This window comes from Magnolia sinica, chromosome 6 (genome assembly GCF_029962835.1).
Source record: "Magnolia sinica isolate HGM2019 chromosome 6, MsV1, whole genome shotgun sequence".
NCBI lineage: Eukaryota > Viridiplantae > Streptophyta > Magnoliopsida > Magnoliales > Magnoliaceae > Magnolia > Magnolia sinica.
Window position 1 is genome coordinate 99434180 of NC_080578.1, and position 15334 is coordinate 99449513.

The 15334-nt window shown below is 39.1% G+C and overlaps 2 protein-coding genes across 2 annotated transcripts; both read right to left on the minus strand.

Moving 5' to 3' along the window:
• Nucleotides 1–2976: 2976 nt before the first annotated feature.
• LOC131249784 (uncharacterized) lies at nt 2977–4832 on the minus strand. Its single transcript, XM_058250546.1, has one exon. It carries the CDS (start codon nt 4830–4832, stop codon nt 3369–3371), a length of 1464 nt encoding a protein of 487 aa, XP_058106529.1. The 3' UTR covers nt 2977–3368.
• Nucleotides 4833–6428: 1596 nt separating this feature from the next.
• Nucleotides 6429–14457, minus strand: LOC131249241 (putative F-box protein At5g55150). The gene is made up of 2 exons (XM_058249881.1): nt 14113–14457; nt 6429–7791 (listed from the first exon to the last, which is right to left on the minus strand). Exon 2 carries the CDS (start codon nt 7789–7791, stop codon nt 6556–6558), a length of 1236 nt encoding a protein of 411 aa, XP_058105864.1. The 5' UTR covers nt 14113–14457; the 3' UTR covers nt 6429–6555.
• Nucleotides 14458–15334: the final 877 nt, after the last annotated feature.

Sequence of the window (15334 nt, forward strand, 5' to 3'; positions counted from 1 at the left end):
GCAACACGAGAACTCGAGGACGAGTTCTTTTGAAGTGGAGGAGACTGATGTAGAGAGGGCCGTAGACACTTTCATGTCTAAGATGGATCAGAGAAGGCCCGATCAAAGACAGAAATCATCAAGACTGTCAGAACCATAAAATAGGCATATCTCGCAAACCGGAATGAGTTACTCGACATACCATATATGATTTTGGGGTAGAACGAGCTAATTTAGCCAACCAACCTGGCAATGCCAGGTTGCCCATGCCGAAATTTGCGAGATTCCATCCTATTGACGGTGAAATTCCATGTTTAGTTTCGTTTTTACTATAAATAGTAAGTTTTAGTTTGATTATAACTCTTTATTCGTTGAGTTTTAGGAGTTGTGTCCAACATGAAAAGTGCTTAGAATAATTAGGAGAATAACGTGGTTAAGCCACATATGAAACTTACTATAAATAGTAAATTTACTATTTATAGTAAGTTGCGAATTTATAGGAGTTTTAATTTTAGTTTGCTTCTGATTTCTTTCTTATTGCTTGGTACCTCTATTTAAAGGGTTGTGAACTCGTTTTTAATAATGAATTAATTAATTTCGAATTTATTAGAATTTATTTCTATTTTCTGTTTTCTTTCCTCGTGGATTCGAGAAGTCTCTGTGAGGAGTCCAGAGAAGCTCCGTGGATTCGGAGTAGTTATCCTCATCACGTTCATCCCTACGTCAATTGGTATCAAAGCGAGGATTCCCCTCGGGCCGATGGTAAACAACAAAGGTATGAACTAAAATCCTATGGATGGTGATCCAGGGATTCGTTATCTTTTGGAAAGAATGGAAGCTTTCCACCGGGAGAGTCAGTTGACTATGCAAGGGCTGCAGGCAACCCTCAACCGTATTGCGGATGCGCTAATTCCGCCCCGAGCTCAAAGTGATGCTCAACCGCCCGTGGCCGCTGTACGACACAACCCCAATTTCTGCAAAGCACCATCAGATGATAGTAAATCACAAGCCACCACTTCGATCATAAGGAAGCCGTTATACATGCCAAAGGTAGAAATAGAATTACAGCAAGACAACATCTTTCAAACAAGGTGCACTGCATACAAAAAAGTCTGCAATGTGATCATCGATGTCAGGAGCGATGAGAATTTCGTGTCGAAAATAATGGTGGAAAAATTACAACTGAAAACAGAAAGACACCCATCTCCATACACAATTGGATGGATCAAGGAGGTCAACAAAACAGAGGTAACTGAACGATGTCGTATATCATTTTCCATTAGTAAATATTATAAGGATGAAGTAATGTGTGACGTAGTCGACATGGAAGCTTGCCACATGTTACTTGGTCAACCCTGGCAAAACAATATTAATGCTACACATAGGGTTCAGGATAACCTATTTATCTTTATTAAAGATGGTAAAAAGATTATCCTCGCTCCTATGGGAAGGGAGAACCAACCCAAGACTTCTAAAGTGGAGGGACAATCTCTCACAACTGAACATGCTTTTGTTAGACAATCTGAGGAAACAAGAGATATATATCCATTAGTTGAAAAGAAAAAATATGTGGAGCCTGTGAATATCCCAAAAGATTTGAAACTAGTGTTGCAGGAGTTCAAGACGAATGTGCTCAATGAACTCCCAAATAAATTGTCTCTCATATGAGATATACAAAACCACATTGATCTTGTCATAGGGATAAGTCTGCCTAATTGCCCACATGGTCAGAAGGAATGTGAAATCTTGAAGGCAGAAGTGAAGGAACTGATTCATACTAGCCAAGTCAAGGAGAGCATGAGTACATATATTGTGTCAACTCAAGAGCCTAATGTCATGTACAAGGAAATGGCTAATAAACATCGGCATCAAAAGTTATCTCAGAATCATGAACTAAGTCTCTTAAGTAACTCGAGGACGAGTTTTTTCCAAGCAGAGGGGTCTGATGTAGGACGTGTCATAGATACATTCCTAGCATGGTTGGACCAAAGGAAGGTGGACTATAAATTGATCGTAACTTTTGATCCAGGTATCTTTACTACGCACCAGAACGAGTGTTATGAACCGAAGCAACATGAGAACTCGAGGACGAGTTCTTTTGAAGTGGAGGAGACTAATGTAGAGAGGGCCGTAGACACTTTCATGTCTAAGATGGATCAGAGAAGGCCCGATCAAAGACAGAAATCATCAAGACTGTCAGAACCATAAAATAGGCATATCTCGCAAACCAGAATGAGTTACTCGACATACCATATATGATTTTGGGGTAGAACGAGCTAATTTGGCCAACCATGCCAGGTTGCCCATGCTGAAATTTGCGAGATTCCATCCTATTGACGGTGAAATTCCATGTTTAGTTTCGTTTTTACTATAAATAGTAAGTTTTAGTTTGATTATAACTCTTTATTCGTTGAGTTTTAGGAGTTGTGTCCAACATGAAAAGTGCTTAGAATAATTAGGAGAATAACGTGGTTAAGCCACATATGAAACTTACTATAAATAGTAAATTTACTATTTATAATAAGTTGCGAATTTATAGGAGTTTTAATTTTAGTTTGCTTCTGATTTCTTTCTTATTGCTTGGTATCCCTATTTAAAGGGTTGTGAACTCGTTTTTAATAATGAATTAATCAATTTCGAATTTATTAGAATTTATTTCTATTTTCTGTTTTCTTTCCTCGTGGATTCGAGAAGTCTCTGTGAGGAGTCCAGAGAAGCTCCGTGGATTCGGAGTAGTTATCCTCATCACGTTCATCCCTGCGTCAGGTCAGGTCCATGTGATGGACCCAGTTAGAGTTGTGTCGGATCACGTCCTGATCCACCTGGACCCAGCAAGACCCAAACCTGGTTAGCCTAGGTACGAACCCATTGACAGCCCTAAGAAATGTTTCAGTGATGTTTTTTTGGGACATGAAATGAAGAAGAACAATGTGAACCTTCCATATGTTCTTGGTTATGAATAAAATGCCCCTCAGATGTATAACACCAAGGTTATGGGTTCAATGCTAGCTTACCAATAGAAAATGAAATTCTACAGAGGATCACAGAAGCAAGAATCATGAGAAAACTATAGCTGCTAGAACTATATCAGTTTCCGCTCAAGCGCACAATCTACAAATTCCACACCATTACAACAGAGTATAAAAAACACAGAAGATCTCAGAACAAAATACACTAACAATCAAATATTCCTCCACTCCATGCAAATTGTACCTCCTAACAACCTTCAAATTGGCCGTTGATGATCCTCTCATTGTATCGATGACATCACAGGAGGTGTCAATATCCCTACTTTAAAAGACAACTCTTCGTCCACTGCGGGTAACTGCCCAGCCGGGCCATACCCTTTGACCAAGTGGCTCGTACTCGGCGAGTTCCCCATCCTCAATCTAGATGGACTGGTGTTGAGTGGGGAACTTGGGCTTGATTGAAACAATGGCGACCGATCTTCGCGGCCTAGAGGAGAGTCTGGGCCGGATGCTGTCTTCTGTATGCTTTCTGTAAAACCCATCTTTTTCACCATCATAGAAATCCCCTGTCCACACCTCCTGAGCAAGGGAACACATGCAACAGCAATGCCACTGCATGCAATCAGTTACAGCCGGATAACCACAACAGAAATTGTTAGATGGAAGGTTGAATCTCTTCCTCATCTGAATCCTCCAAAAGCCGCCATATAGCAAACCAAATACACATAGCACAATACCCGTAAACCCCGGTGCCTCTCTAACAACCTCCTTATCGATATTGATGGCTGCCGAGTTAAAGATCCAAAAGGGAGCCATACAAAACAGTAGAAACGTTGTGATGTGAACGTACATATTCCCAAACCCAAGCCTCTCCATATTCCATCCAAAAACACAGAAGAACAGTGAAAGATATGCTGTTGAAATATCATCCCACAAATCAAACAATCCCCCTCTCCACTCTGGCTTACCCTTTGGAGTCCGTTGACTGTCTTTCAACACAAACGAATATCTCTTCTGGAACCACTTCGTCCTGAGATGCATCGGTTTGTCACTGTCAATGCACACAACCTGATTCTGTGCTTCGTGATCCGTTTCTGATTCATATTCCTTCCCAAGAGGGCTAAGGATGCTGTAGACACCAGCAATAGCTGGGGCTGCGATAGCGACAGAAATGCAAAGGCCAACTCCGATTGCAGGCTGTTCCGATCTCCTATATCCTAAGTTAAGACCACACAAAGCATACTGAGCAAAACAGTTCACGTGAAGAAGAATGACAACAACCATCATATGCATCCACTCATGAGGTTTATAAGTGCCATTTTTGAAGTATATCTTTCTGAGTTTTCGGACATCATCCGGTCTCCATCTGCATAAGAGCACGAGGTGGTAGAACCGTTTCGGATGCTGATACAGACACATGAGAGTAAAGAGAGCATTGAGGATTTGATTATTGACTTCGAACCAGGCATTTCTTTGGGCGTTCTTCGGCAATGCACGGTCCAGCATCCCAGTCATGACAAGGAAAAGGATGGCACCAAAGACAGCAACGCATGTGATCCAAACAAGAAGAGCCATATTCATGGGATCTCGTATCCATTCCTTGCACATCTTCTTTAAAGACTCCCAATCTATCTTCCCAACAAAGGGTACACTGATGAGGTTTTGGGGACCCTGAGAACTAGAAGAAACAGCAACCGAGTGCGAAATATCATCTCTTTCCTCGGCAATCCGGCGGAACTTGGCCGAACGAGAAGCTAAAATGCCACGGGATTCGAATTTCATAAACCCCGCTTTGCTAGGAAGGGCTGTCAAAATTCTTAGAAACCCCTTTTTGGGGATTTGCTGGCCCAGCAACCCTCTTTGAGAAGAGATGTGAAGAGCCATATTTCATCAGTGAATTTCCCATTACCAGATGAAACCATTTTAAGAAAATCAAAAGATTCCTTATCTCTTGATAGACTGAATCAGTACTCGAAAAGGCCTTAGCTGTATTGTGGCTTATCAAACTGACCCTGGAATTGAATTGAGCTCAAAGACCCAAGGCTGACTATTCCGTATTCCGTATTTTTTCACCTTGAGCATTCAAGCTGAGACCTCAACACTCTATTTATCAACATAAAAGCCAAAATTCAAAACCATGCCATCTTCTTTCCAGGGACTTGGGAAGAGCCAAAGCCCCTAAGCTCTTCCCAAGCCCTAAGCTTTACAACTGACTAACATCTGCATAAGAGCACGAGGTGGTAGAACCGTTTCAGATGCTGATACAGACACATGAGAGTAAAGAGAGCATTGAGGATTTGATTATTGACTTCGAACCACGCGTTTCTTTGGGCTTTCTTCAGCAATGCACGGTCCAGCATCCCAGTCATGACAAGGAAAAGGATGGCACCAAAGACAGCAACGCATGTGATCCAAACAAGAAGAGCCATATTCATGGGATCTTGTATCCATTCCTTGCACATCTTCTTTAAAGACTCCCAATCTATCTTCCCAACAAAGGGTACACTGATGAGGTTTTGGGGACCCTGAGAACTAGAAGAAACAGCAACTGAGGGCGAAATATCATCTCTTTCCTTGGCAATCCGGCGGAACTTGGCCGAACGAGAAGCTAAAATGCCACGGGATTCGAATTTCATAAACCCCGCTTTGCTAGGAAGGGCTGTCAAAATTCTTAGAAACCCCTTTTTGGGGATTTGCTGGCCCAGCAACCCTCTTTGAGAAGAGATGTGAGGAGCCATATTTCATCAGTGAATTTCCCATTACCAGATGAAACCATTTTAAGAAAATCAAATGATTCCTTAACTCTTGATAGACTTTGAACAAACTATTATGTCCAATATGCGAGAAGAAATTGCCACCATACTTATACATGCAAATCATTAATTTTTTTTTATATGTTTTCTATGGATAATGATATTTTAATTTTCAATTAAGTACTTTAGTTTATTTGAATTAAATAAAATAATTTTATTGTCATTTAATAAAAATAATTTCTTTATAATGTAAAATATTTTCAAACAGAAATTATGGGCAAATGTGTCAAATTAACATATTTCAGACATTTTAGATGTTTGTTAACAAATAGGATGTTTCAAATTCAGTACTTAATTTTCAGACTTTAGCCATAATTACCAAACAAGTTTTTGGACTTCACATTTCATATCCTGGCTTTAGACTTCATATCTAACAAACGGGGCCCAAGTCACTAAAACATTTGACCAAATCCTCGTTTAGGATCAACATTCATTCATATAAAGAAATGGATGAACGTTAAGAAAAGGTGACAAGTTTGCCCAAGATTCTCTCATTGGGGGTTGTTGGGAGTGTCACCAGATCATAATACTCAACAATTAGTGGGTAAAATACCCAAGTGAAATCCTATTCGTCCATCAGGTGACCCTTTTCACTCGCACCTTATATAGTAAAATACAACAAATTAATTCATTCAGGCAGGGCATGAATTTAAATTTTAAACAGACAACCAAACAAACTATGATAAATCCATTCAAAAGAATAAAATAAATTATGAGTAACTTTATATGGTAGCAAAATACAACTGCGAATATAATAACTCTTTTTAACTCCTAAACTTTGTCAAATATACATACTAGAAAGGTTTAGGTGTGAACCAAAAAGATTGGAGCATAATTACCCAAGATTCGATACCATAATATCGATCAATGCTTCCATCTTTTAGGTTGAATATACCCAAATCATGTCCCCATGGGGGAGATTCTTCTACGCACACATCCCACATGTCGTCACAAAAATAGATAGAATTCGCTCTGCAGTCAGAGAAGCTGCGAGCCGAACATGAAATTGCTTGAGAACCACCAATGAACAGCGCATGGTCACCTAAGCTTGTTATTTTAGTCCACATTGACCCACTATGATCGAGCTTGAAGACTTCAAATCTAGTTGTTTTTTGTATCCGCTTTGCATATGCATCACACTCATCCCTACTCTTGTCATAGTACCGTATTACAAGCAACAAATCCCCTGCAAGCTCTGCTAGGCACTTCCTTTCATATTTTGTGGGTGGCTTTCTCAAATGAATTTCCATGGCCCTAGGAGAAGTGCTGAAAACATCCCAAGCTATAACAAATCCCATAAAACTCACTACATAGAATCTACCTTTATAAAATATGATGTCTCGGTGGACTTTTTGGACTAGTCGTGGGAATGTAGTCCATGACTTGTCTCCAAGTCTACAAAATGAGAGTTCCTCCTTGTGACCATGGATGATCATAACTGCAAAATCACCAGGTTGTGTTGACACGACCACCTTACGTATAAGGGAGACGTGCACATTTTTTTGCTTGTACTCGGCGGATGCATCTTTAGGAAATGGTACTCTTTCGGCAAGATATTGAAACTTTGGTGGAAGGGCAACCCATGCATTTTCTGCTACTATGTCTTCATCTCTGACCATTGGAACCACAAACTGGAATGAGCGTCGACTCCAATTCAACAGACTCGGAAACTGCTTGAGTGATGGGAGTTGGATCTTAGCTCTTGAGAAGGGGTTCCACAAACTGATGTCACCACTCTCATTGAGAGTTACCAGCCACCCATCAGAGGATCCGATGCACCGCATCCCACGAAACTCTGGTAGGTTGAGCGTCCTAACCTTATTGTCGGATAGGCTGTAGAAACAACAAGATTCACTCTCTAGGTTGCCGAAGAGCATCAGCCATGGAAGTTGTCGGGCTGGACAATACACCTTCTTCTCTACCATTGAGTGCCAAGAAACGCAAACAGCACCAACATGGATATGGTCGATGTATGGCAGATGATTCAGTATCAACCCCAAGATGTCTTCTGGAAGGTTTGCCCAACTCATCTGTTTTTACATGTTCATGGGTTTAGTAAGAAGGCAATCAGACATTTATTTATAGTAAAATAAAAAGGCCAAGTTGCAGAAATCTTTTAGGACATTTAAGAGCTCTCTTGAGTGATGAAAAATGCCCTGCCTGATGATGGGATCAAAGTGATTCTTGAGAGTTATACAAGTGGCACATCACCAATCCAATTGGGATCATGACACACTTTGTAGCATGGCCAACAATTCATTTGGTGGATCACACCATGAAGATGGCATTGCAAAAAAAATCAGCCATGACCACTCATCAAATTGGCACAATGCTAAAATTCTAAGTTTAAATCCACACAAATTTTTTTCTTTTTTGAAAGGTTACACCGCCAAGGATTGATCCATGGATCACTCACACACTCTACACTCACTACACTCCCTACCAGCTCATCTAATGAGCAGGAGAGTACCCAACTAATTGACTGGAGGGTAAATCCACACAATTCTTTGTGATTTTTTTAATGCTCAATCCACAGTTGAATTAGTGTTTTGAAAAGTCTTAATTGGTGTACATCTATGCTTTGTGCACAGTCAAAAGAGTTGCTGCCATTTTTTTGAAGAAGTGGTGAAATATCAGTCCAACATAAAGCCGTGGATTATTGCAATACCTCCAAATCATATTGTCATTGGGTTCAGATCTTTGCACGTTCAATCCGGGCCATGTTTCAATCATCCAAACCTTTTATACAAAGGTCCAGGCTTTATATGATGGGCCTCAATGTGGATGAAAATACACCCAATTAAACTATCTACAATATTTCAACCCTTGGACAGATTGCTTGGATTTTCACTAGTGTGCTAGGTTGGCAAATGGACAGTCACGTACCTCCCTCCCTCCCTCAAAACTCATCCCTCTCAAATGTATAACAATATACAATGACCAAAGCTATCCAAATTGTTAGTCCCATTGTGGTTGGAGAATTATATCCAAAATCACACTGATCAAGCAAATCTATATATATATATATATATATATATATATATGACAATTAACCACTTGCTCTAAAAGCTCGAACTGATAGAGCATGGCGAATTAATCCCTTTATCTCATATCCCAGGCCCCAAATCCACGGGTTCCACCCTCTCATGGGCCCCAAATCCATGGGTTCCGCCCTATACGAGCCACCTGCCTCACACGGGCCCCAAATCCATTAGTTATGCAAGCCACCCACCCCGAGTGTGCCCCTGCATCCCACAGGCCACCCCACTTGAACCCGGTGTGAAAATGCCCCCGCATTAATCACCCATGCTCTAATACCAATTTGATGCAAGACAATTAACCACTTACTCTAAAAGCTCGAGCTTTTAAAATGAGTGATTAATTGTCCTGTATCAAATTGGTATCAGAGCAGTAGGTCTCGTGTTCGAGACTCCTAGCCGGGGGTGATTAATGCGGGGGTATTTTCACACCGGGCTCAAGTGGGGTGGCTTGTGGGATGCGAGGGCACACTCAAGGTGGGTGGCCCACATAACCCATAGATTTGGGACCTGTGTGAGGCGGGTGGCTTGTGTGAGGCGGAACCTATGGATTTCGGGCCCACGATGAGGGTTTAGCCGAGGATCTAACCCATGGATTTGGGGCCTGGGCTATGAGATAACGGGATTAATTCGCCATGCTCGATCAGTTCGAGCTTTTAGAGCAAGTGGTTAATTATCCTGCATCAAATATGGGACATTTTATATATATATATATATATATATATATATATATATATATATATATATATATATATATATATATATATATATATATATATATATATATATATATATATATATATATGTATGTATGTATGTATGTATGTATGTATGTATGTATGTATGTATTAGAGAAAAATTATATTTAAAAAATACGTGAAGGCAAAGAAAACGAGCAAAAAAATAAAGATTGGTCTAAATTCAAAGTCAAAAATCATATTGATTATTATAATCTTCTCACTGGAATATTTTTTACTATGCTCCATCCATAGTTGGGTTAGGAATTTGGATAGTTTATGATGCCGTAAAACTATGCCATTTGTAAGCTGGAAAAGTCACTGTCATTTTCTAAATGGTGCAAAACTAACATATGAATCTAGCTCAAGTTCATAAAGATGATCTTAAATTTCAAGAGGAAATTCAAACAACTACTAACATCTTATTTGTATTACTTTTCTAACATACATCAATAATTGGGTCTGCAATTTGGATGGTCTGGGTTTCTATGTAACTATGACATGCGTATGGTTAAAGAGAGCACCAATTTTTTAAAACATTGGTCAAGTATCGTAGAAGTTTAACTCAATAAGATGAGGATTGCTAAGCCGACATGCGTTTACAAGAAAGCACATATGCACCTCAACACGTGAGAATCTAGAACATGTGTGAGATCCTAGCTATCCATTAGGCTGGTCCCAACGTGTAGATAGTTGTTCAAAAAAAAAAAAAAAAAAAGTAAGCGAAATCCGCTCACTAAATAGGTCAGTTAGAACATCTTCTGCATTTTTCTTTTCCAAACATGTAGCTCATGGGATCAATGCAATAATCTGACTTTTGGAAAAGGAAACTGCATGGTGGGATCCATCTAATCAACAGCACAGAGCTCACACAAGTCAGCCATTTTTGGCACAGCCATTGTTGTTCGTGGGGAGTACCTCGTAAATGAGAGTTGGCTTAGAAAAACAGAATTTTGTTTCTAGAGGATGACAAGAATACATCATGATGTATTGAAATAGGGTACACCAGGACTTGCAGCCATTGAACGGGGTCCATTTCAATGACCTAAAACATTTATACGATGGGCCCCACCTTGGATGAAGGATCAAGGTACATGTATCCATACAAGTCTATTCTCCCTACTTTAGCTCATTCTCACATTCCAGAATCATATAATTTAAATGGGATAATGTTATGCATGTGTGACGAATCAAACAGCAAGAGAGAGTGACTGATGTTTGGTCCACTTAACATTCTGAGATGGGGTGTATTATGGCCACCTGATTGAGCTATGTGACAGTATAAGAAACCACTTCGTTGTAGACTTAATGCAAAATAATATAGCCCTTGAAGGATAACTTTGAATTTATTGTAAGGGAGAAAAATTACAACATAGAAGCATAACACTACAGCACAAGCACTTGCAGGAAACTAAACCTTCTGCAACAATCACAAAAACAAAAGGGGATTCCCTTGCCTCAGGCCTCAGGAAGCCTTGAAAAAACCAAACAGGGACCAATTGATCAGTACAGAGAAGGACAACGAGGCAACAGAACAACGAATCCAGCTTTGCCACTTGTCCCCAACACCCATCTACCCCAGCAGATATTCAGGAAAATCCCAGTTAACCTGATCATAAGCTTTTTCGAGGTTTCGCTTACTCACCAACCCCCAATTGCTAATATGAAAGCATGAATCCACACACTCATGGGTGATCAGAACATTGTCAATAATCTGCCTACCAGAAACAAAAGCACTTTGATAAGGTGAGATGATTTTGGGAAGAACGGCTCTGAACCTCTGGCTAAGAACCTTGGCAATAATTTTATACAGACTGTTGAGGAGGCTAATAGGCCTAAAATTCCTCAAGCAATCTGCATCTTCGAGGAGGGGTACTGGGAACATATTTCCAATTGGTCAGCTTGCTCTTTGGAGATAGCATTGACTTGAATATGTTCTAGCACAGATCTGTTGGGGAACACAATAGTTAACAAAAACGCGTAGCAAAAAAAAAAAGACTTGATGGGTGGGATGAAATTAGACAGCCTCCTTGCATTTGCCATCCTGTGAAAATATGCAATGTTACCATCACCTTCCTTAAACCATCTATCCTTTAGTCTTTGACTCTTTGCATTTGAATGCAAACCATCCCCTTTAACCATCGTTTTCTAAGCCATTGAAAGGATGTTACAATCTTGAATTTTGAGGATATTATGTATTCACATTCAAGCCCATAATACAAATGATTTCAATCATTCCCAAATTATCCTTGACCCAACAGTTCACATAGCACGCCTGTATGTTGAGTTAGATTGTTTGCTGCCCATTGATTATAATAGCATGGCTGCTCATTCTAAGGTTTCAAAGTGTTATGAGGGTTTCAATGTTCCATTTGTTTTCTCTCCTCTCAAAGATATTCTCAAATGATATCAATATGTTTAATCCCCTAGCAGGTTCAATGTTATAACTGTTTGTTTTCTCAAATGATAACAATATGTTTAATCCTCTAACAAGTTTAATATTAAAACCGTTTTCAGCCATTTGCAAACTGTTATGGTCTATAGGAAATGTCAGCGGTATTATCTCAGCCATCTGGAGAGCGCACAAGGCTGAAAGAGAGATGCTCTTTAAGGAGGAAGGGAGACTAAGAGTGCAATTCTATTTTGGCCTTCTTCATCAATCATTTTAGATTCAGCCATGGGAGGCTGATGGTTTTGTTTCTAGATATATTTCTTTCTGTTCAGAGAAGACGATGACAGCAACGGCAGCAAAGCAGTGGCAGATTACTAAAGTTTGACTTTTGTACTATATGGGTCATCGAAAAGGATCTTGACTGAAGAACTAAAGTTTTGAAGTATCCTACAGCAATTTGGGAAGTATTCTAGCCTTCACAACTCACACCCATCACTATAATGCAAGCACTAGCACTTAATATACTAACTCCCGAAGCCTGAGGGAATGGCATTATAATATTATATCCTCGCATTTTTGTTATTTCAAGTAGGGCACATCATGATTCAATGATGCCAGTTGTTGATCTGTTGGAATGAAGTGCAGACAGGTTGTGCCCCAAAAGTATCCCAAATTAAATAGTTTATTTTCATAACATGTAATATATTTGCATTGACGGTCAGAAAGTGCCATGCACATATTTGGCTAATGGTTCTAATATTTCAGCCCAAGAGTATTTTTGTCCATAGATTGACTTGCTCACCATTTAGCCAAAGGTATCTACATGGTGGAAACATAGTTTAGAAACTCGAAAGTTTGTTGAGGCAAGTCTGCTGGAAAAACTTTGGTTACTCGAAAACGCATGATAAACACTCAAAATGAAAATTTCTAGTTTGTTCATCAATAATTTGCTCAGCAATTTAGTCATCAAAATTTCTGTGTAACTATGACATGCGTACAGTTAAAGAAAGCGCCAATTTTTTTTTAAATGTTGGCTAAGTATCATAGAAATTTAACTCAATAATATGAGGATTGATAAACCCACATGCATGTACAAGAAAGCACATATGCACCTCAACATGTGTGGGATCCAAACTATCCATTAGGTTGAGCCCAACATGTAGATACTACTTCAAAAGAAGTAAGCCAAGCCCACTCAAATTGGTCACATTGTCAGAATAATTTCTGCATTTTTCTTTTCCATCCATTTAATTTATAAATTGTAGCTCACAGGATCAATGCAATCATACAACATACCAAAAAGGGCATTGTAGCTCATGGGATCAAAGAAATCATCCATTTAATTTATAAATTGTAGCTCCACATTACACAGCCCTGTGGAGTAAATTTTTTTTATTAGTTGATCAGCATCAAGTGGATAATGAGGGCGGGCCTCAGGGAAACATTCCTTAGTTGGAACAAGGATCTTTTTACATCTTATGAAAGGCTCAAGTGGAGGATACTTCCCTTAGCTCTTTGCCGTGTTTTAAATAGCAATAGCATGCTGTGTAGCGTTCAAGCACGTAACATAAGTTACACAATACTTCAAAATTTTAAATTTTAAAATAGGATTAAATAATAAGAAGAAAAAACCAAAAAAAAAAAAAAAAAAGAAGAAGAAAATATGCCTAAAAATTTATATTATTCTTTAAAAATAAAAAATAAATTTATAAGCATGTTCGAAACAGCTATTAATTATAATTTATCAAAAACCAATCCACCACATATATAACCCAAATCAAATCATTATCACATGTACAACTTTCTAAGCCAACCACTTTTAATTAATAGTTTATACATGAAACGACAAGTCACAAATATGAAAAGAGATAAAAATCCAACAGTTTAAGAGTATTAAGTACAAAATACAAAATTACATAGCAACCCCTATACTACAACATTGCATAGTAACAGGCATCCTAAAATGATATATATATATATATATATATATATATATATATATATATATATATATATACACACACAAAAAGAAACAATAAACTTTATCCAAAAAGAAGAAGAAGAACATACCTTTATAAGCTTGAGAAAGATTCAATCAAAAAAAAAAAAAAAAAAACTATATTTTTTAGCCTCAAAGCCGCACGAATGTGAAAAGGGGAAATTTGATTTTCTCCTTCGTTTGACCTCCAATGATCTTGAAAATACAGCAGCAAATTAACCTTCTTTCAGGGAACGACTAATCAGCCGGAATTTTGCCTTGTGTATCGAAAGAATCGAACTAAAGTATTTGGGCGGACAGGTGTTTGCGTCCACTAGGACGCGGATTTCCAGCGAAAGCCTTTCGCAGGAAGATCCCGCGCAAGGATGTAGAGTGGGCCCACCACCATGTTTTTGGGAAATATACTCCGTTCATCCGTTTTGCAAGCTAATTTTAGGACAAAATTAGGTGGATCCAGGACTCAAGTGGGCCACACGAGAGGAAACAGGAGGGATTCAGTGAGAACCGTTGAGACATTCTTATGAACATATAAGCTCTGTTTCAAGTTAAATTTTCTGTATTTTCACTTCACCCCTATGTTAATGGCCTTATAAACTATTTGGATGGCATATAACCATTAAGGTGGAGCACAGGAAAGTTTCAACGGTAGGTATTTCTTCCCCAATTTTTTAAACTCAGTTGGGCCCACCGTGAAAATAAGTGGTTTATCAACACCGTCCATACGTTTTTTCAGCTCATTTAATGGGTTGAGCCCAAAGTTGAAGCATATCCAAACTCTCAAGTGGATCATACTGCAGGAAACAGTGGAACAATGATTTACATCGTTGAAACCTTTTTAGGCTCCACAGTGATGTCTATTTGTCATCCAACCTGTTAATAAGATCACAAAGACATGGATGAAGGGGAAAAACAAATATGAGCTTAATCCCAAAAATCTTTGACACTCAAGAATTTTTCAACGGTGTATGTGCAATTTATATTGTTTCATGTAGTGTGGTGCATTTGAGCTTGGATATTCTTAATTTTTGGTCCCATGTATAAAATTATCAGATAAAATGGATGGACGGAGTGGATAAAATACATAGATCATGGTGAACCCCACAGAGTTTACTAGCGTACTGAGTTACTCAGTACGCAATCCGCTTCCTTGTGCAGGGACGTTCCCTCTGCGGAAGGCTTTCGCAAGTCCCGTCCGCTACGGTTTCGAACGCGCAAGACGCGGATTGCGTCCTACCCCCGCCCGGACGGTAATCCGTCCGAGCAGGGCATTATGGGGGCCATCATGATGTAAATGTTTTATCCACGCCGTTAATTGTTTTTATCATATCACTTTAAGGTATGGTCCAAGACATTAAGTAGGTTCACAGCTCCAATGAACCACATCAAAGGAAGCTGCAGTGATAATGA